General features: G+C 31.9%; 1 protein-coding gene across 1 annotated transcript; it reads left to right on the forward strand.

Annotated features, from left to right (window-relative positions):
* Nucleotides 1-438: 438 nt before the first annotated feature.
* On the forward strand, nt 439-2,455 carry LOC111890006 (probable serine/threonine-protein kinase PBL15). The gene is made up of 5 exons (XM_023886165.3): nt 439-908; nt 1,011-1,146; nt 1,232-1,368; nt 1,525-1,648; nt 1,885-2,455. The coding sequence occupies exons 1-5, from the start codon at nt 492-494 to the stop codon at nt 2,340-2,342; spliced, it is 1,272 nt and encodes a 423-aa protein (XP_023741933.1). The 5' UTR covers nt 439-491; the 3' UTR covers nt 2,343-2,455.
* Nucleotides 2,456-5,331: the final 2,876 nt, after the last annotated feature.

Here is a 5,331-nt window from a genome sequence, read left to right on the forward strand (position 1 = left end):
TTTTAAATCCCATAAAAACTATATTCTGTTTATATTTTAAATATGTGAATAACTTTAAAATATATTTCACGAATATAAAAACTACATTATATGTAATATGTCTAGTTAGTCCCGTTTTCAAAACATTGTTTACAGTTTACAAATGTTCATTTTCGTTCTATAGAGGTTGAGTGGGACCCACTATAAGTATCAGGTAATAGGGTATTTTCCTCCATATGTCACACAAATCAAATAGTATCAAGATTCAAACACACACAATATCCATGGTCTACTTTTACACATAGCCATCTACCTTGATGCCAAATCAAGTAACTTAAACAATGCCCCATGTCTAAAAAAGCTTGCAACAAAACACCCAAATTTGGCATAGTGGTTGTGGAGTTGTTACACAAAACCAAAACCATTTGCCACAAAACAATTCCCATGACTAATACTTATACTCCTTCAATTCTCTCTTCTTTTAGCATCTTTAATCATTTTCATTGCTAATCATGAAAGACTCCTCAAAATCCTGGCAACCCTTTATAGCAAACTGTTGTTCTGTTAAGGATCAAACAGTGTTCAACAATTTTAGCAGATGTAGGACTTCAAGGTCCGATTTCTCAAAGAATGTGACTCCATCACCATCTTTTAGGCACCTATCTTTCTCAGACCTTAGCCAGTCTTCTTCTATGCGTATAAATGAGGACATAGCGCAGACTTTTGGTCCTGATTTGTTTGACTTCAAACTCAGTGAGTTACGAGCCATAACTCAAAATTTCTCTAGCAACTTCTTGCTTGGGGAAGGTGGGTTTGGTACAGTTCATAAGGGTTATGTGGATGACAACATGAGATGTGGAATGAAGGCACAAGCCGTTGCAGTTAAGCTTCTTGATATTGAAGGGTTGCAAGGACATAGGGAATGGCTAGTAAGTTTAAATAAATAATATTGTTATGATTAGATTAAAAATATGATTGATTGTCTATATATAATGATTACAATCATTGTTTCTTTTTGGGAAATCATGAAGGCGGAAGTGATATTTCTCGGGCAACTTAGGCATCCTAACTTAGTTAAACTAATCGGATATTGTTGTGAAGAAGAAGAAAGACTCCTAGTGTATGAGTTCATGCCACGTGGAAGCTTGGAAAATCATTTGTTCAAGAGTAAGATGATCATGTTTTGTTTATAAAATTTTCCAATAGTAATTATGTTGTGGATTGAACATATTAGCTGTTGTAATTAATACAGGAATCTCAGTTTGCCTACCATGGGGAAACAGATTAAAGATTGCAATAGGTGCTGCTAAAGGGCTCGCATTCTTGCATGGTGCTGATAAGCCTGTTATATATCGCGACTTCAAAACTTCCAATATCTTATTAGATTCGGTAAGCATATTTTTTCTTCACATCTTTGTATTATAATTATATTATATGACTTGTTATAAAAAGTAATACTATAAATGTTTATGATTTAGAATCTTTCATGAAATATTAAATAAATAATGTAACTTAATTAAACCCCATGCATTTTTACATTGGCAGGATTTTAATGCAAAGTTATCCGATTTTGGGTTGGCAACAATGGGTCCTGAAGGATCAAACACTCATGTAACCACTAGAGTCATGGGTACTTATGGTTATGCTGCTCCTGAATATGTCAACACTGGTATTAATTGCTCTAAACTACCTACTCCACAAACATTACTAACAAAACCAAATAAAACCAAACCAATTAACTGTTACAATTCTTCTAAATTTACTCAACACTTTGGTTGACTAGACTTAATTAGTTAATTACTTCTTCAATATGAATTATAAAGACATAAAAACATGATGAATATAAACCCTCTACTTCTCTTTGTCTATATATAAAGGTTTAACAAATTCATTGCAAAATTGTAGGCCATTTGACCACAAAGAGCGACATTTACAGCTTCGGAGTGGTGTTGATAGAACTACTAACTGGAAAAAGGGCAATGGACAAAACGAGGCCTAAGAGTGAACAATATCTTGTGGATTGGGCAAAACCGTATATGACTAGCAGTCGAAGATTGCGTTGCATAATTGACCCAAGATTGACAGGTCAATACTCAGTGAGGGGAGTGAAGGAGATGGCAGTTTTAGCACTAAATTGTGTGAACTTGAACCCTAAAGATAGGCCAAAAATGACTGAAATAATCGAAACTCTAGAACGCCTTGAAAATCTGAAGGACATGGCAGTGACTTGTGGGCAATGGCCTGTAGCTTCAAGAAAAACCGCTAGAGATGCAGTTTTTTCTCCTAAAGGAAGAAAAGAAATTAATGGAGGTCATATATATTGGAAACAGACTCCTGTTAAAAACATAAAAGTGAAAGGATAATGAATAAAATATAGTGAATTTATTATAAAATTGTGAAGAAAAGTCAACAAGTGCTCCTATTTGTGTACTAATGCTTATATTATAAGTCAGATATACATATAAATTTTGAGAGATATGTGCCCTACATGTATGTCATGCTTGTATTAGATGCTTCCTATTACCATTTTTATTTTGACAATTGTACATGATAGTAGTGCTGATTTTTTTTATTGTTACAGGGAATTTCACTAATCTAACCAACTTTGTCAGTGTTTTTGAACAAAATAACCAACTTTCTGAGTTTTGTAAGATAACCATGAACATTGCATTCTATATAGGGGTGAGATCGGTTGATAATTCATAGTTTCCCGAGAACCTGAGAACTAAAGGTGGAGCGTTAGATCAAAATTAACTCATTAAGAGCATGATTGTAATCTTACCGATCTCTATTAATGTTTATTTTTTTGTGTTATTAGACAAAATTAACATAATAAATCAAATTTCGGATTTTTTTAATATATTTTTTTAAATAGAGTTTCTTAAATTTTTTTTTTTAGAAAACATGAATTTAAAAAAAAATGGCAAAATGTAATTTTTTTTAGAAAACTGCAAAAATTTAAAAAAAAAAAAAACCTGCAATTTTTTTTAAAAAAACTGCATTTTTTTTCAAAGAAAAACTACAATTTAAAAAAAAACCTGCAATCTTTTTATAAAAAAAAACTGCATTTTTTTTTCAAAAAAAAAAAACTGCAATTTGAAAAAAAAAAAAAAAACTCAATTTTTTTTTTTAAAACTGCATTTTCTTTCAAAAAAAACTTGCAATTTTTTTTTATAAAAAAACTGCAACGTTTAAAAAAAAAAGGTCCAATTTTAAAAAAAAAAACTGTATTTTTTGAAAACGTAAAATTTAAAAAATCAGTAAATTTTAAAAAAACAGACCTAGAATATTTATAAAAAAAAACCTAATTTTTGTAACAAAAAAACTCAACGTGTTTGGTGCATATATATGCGTAGTTTTTTAATATTCGTAAGCAATCATAAAATATTTTATTTTTATTAATCAATCTATAAACATAATGCTGACTCGAGAGATGTGTGTGGGTTGACTTAGGTTTTCTAAGCATAAAATACATATTAACTGGGTAGCAGAAACAATTAATAGTTTACTAAGTGTACATGCACTCAAAGATCTATGTTTTACTAGTTTTAGTAACATACTTTAAAATCAAACGACACAAGTATAAATTACATACCTCTTGATCTCTTGTTTGAGACCTTGTGATTGAGAACCTTTGCAATGGATGAATGACCAAAAGTAGAATCCCTCTATTGTAGGTAATCCCAAGGCTCCAAGAAGCAGACTGTAAGGATTGTTTTTGTTGTAATTAGTCGAAGTATGTTTTGTACTCTTCGTATATTGTGTAATCTATTTTACTATGACACTTTTATATGAAGCTTAAGTGTTTATGCCTTAGTATATTTGTTGTATGCTTTATGTGTCCTATAAATAGGATCATTTACTAGAGTTAGAAAGAGTCTTGACAGTCTGTTCTTTAGTTCCCTGTAAACACAAAGCGTAATAGAGCTGAAGCGAAATCTTATTTACTTTCTGTGTTCAATCTCTCATACTTTCTTCAATATTAACTCTGATTAAAATCTTACTTGATTTATTGATTCATCAATTGGTATTAGAGCAGGAATCATCTCTGTGATCTGATTTTCATTTGTTCAAAAAGTTTTTGAATCAACTTTTTGGTTCAAAAGTTTCCGCGCCTTTTGAAATTGAAACATTCTCTTAGATCTAAGATTGTGATTCGATTTTGCATTTGAATTGTTGAATCGAGCGTTATACTGGATTTTATGAATCGTTTCAGATAATCGTTTTCAAATTCCCATTGTTATTTCAAAAATCTCTAAAAACTTCATCTGTTCATCAATAACGAACTTTAATCTCAATTCAATGACTTCGTTTTCTCATCTGCTAGGATCATCAACCAAAATTCCAATGTTAATTCCTGAATATTATGATCAGTGGGCTGATCGTATGCAGGATTATCTGAAATGGGCTTGATGAAGAATTATGGAATTGCATCAATGGAACAATTCAACCTCCATTGAATGTTCAAAACATAGGTTCATCTGGAACTACTTCTGTTGTTGAAGATCAACAAACAAGACTGAAGAACAATGAAAAAGATGCATGAGAGAGTTGAGAGGTGCTTTGCCACCTATTGTTTACAACTACATTCGTGGTTGTAAAACTGCTAAGGGGATTTTGAATACTCTCAAAGAAAAGCATCAAGGAAGTGAGAAGAAAAAGATCAATTCCGTTAAGCAGTGTTTGGTTGAACTGAAGGAGTTCAGACAGAAGGAAACTGAAACAATTGAAGTCTACTACGATCGTCTGAATGAGTTGATCTACAGGTGCAATCGCTATGGAATCACAAGGTCCTTAATGGAGTATAATCTTACTTTTGTTATGGGACTAAGGAAGGAATGGAGGAGTGTAAGTATGATGATCAAAAGTCAGCAGAGCTTTGACAGTTCATCTTTGAATGATGTTTACAATCAGCTAATGATACACGAAAGTGATGTTTCTGAAATAGCTGAAGAATCGAAGCAATGTTTAGGAGGACCACTGGCTTTAGTTTTGAAAGTATCAGAGGTGGAATCTGTTGAAAAGGAGAATTCAGATGAAGAAGGTTTTCTCTTAAATTCGGATGATGAAGCTGTAGGTTTTTACTCGAATAATCGAGTTAAAAAGTTTTTCAAAAAGCCTTTTAATCCTAAGGGAAAGCAGAGTGAGGTGAAAGGAAATTTTACAAAGTCTGGTGTAGAAGAGAAAAAGAAATTTGAAAAGTATGAGAAGAATGATGACAAGGTGAAAGATTTTAAGGCAGAAAAGAAATTGAAAGAGGATTCTGGTGTAGATTGTCATTATTGTAATGGTGCGAATCACTTTGCAGTTGATTGTATGCTTCGAAAGAAAGAGGAAAAGAAGAATAGAGTC

Source organism: Lactuca sativa, chromosome 6 (assembly GCF_002870075.4).
Source record: "Lactuca sativa cultivar Salinas chromosome 6, Lsat_Salinas_v11, whole genome shotgun sequence".
Classification (NCBI taxonomy): Eukaryota; Viridiplantae; Streptophyta; class Magnoliopsida; order Asterales; family Asteraceae; genus Lactuca; species Lactuca sativa.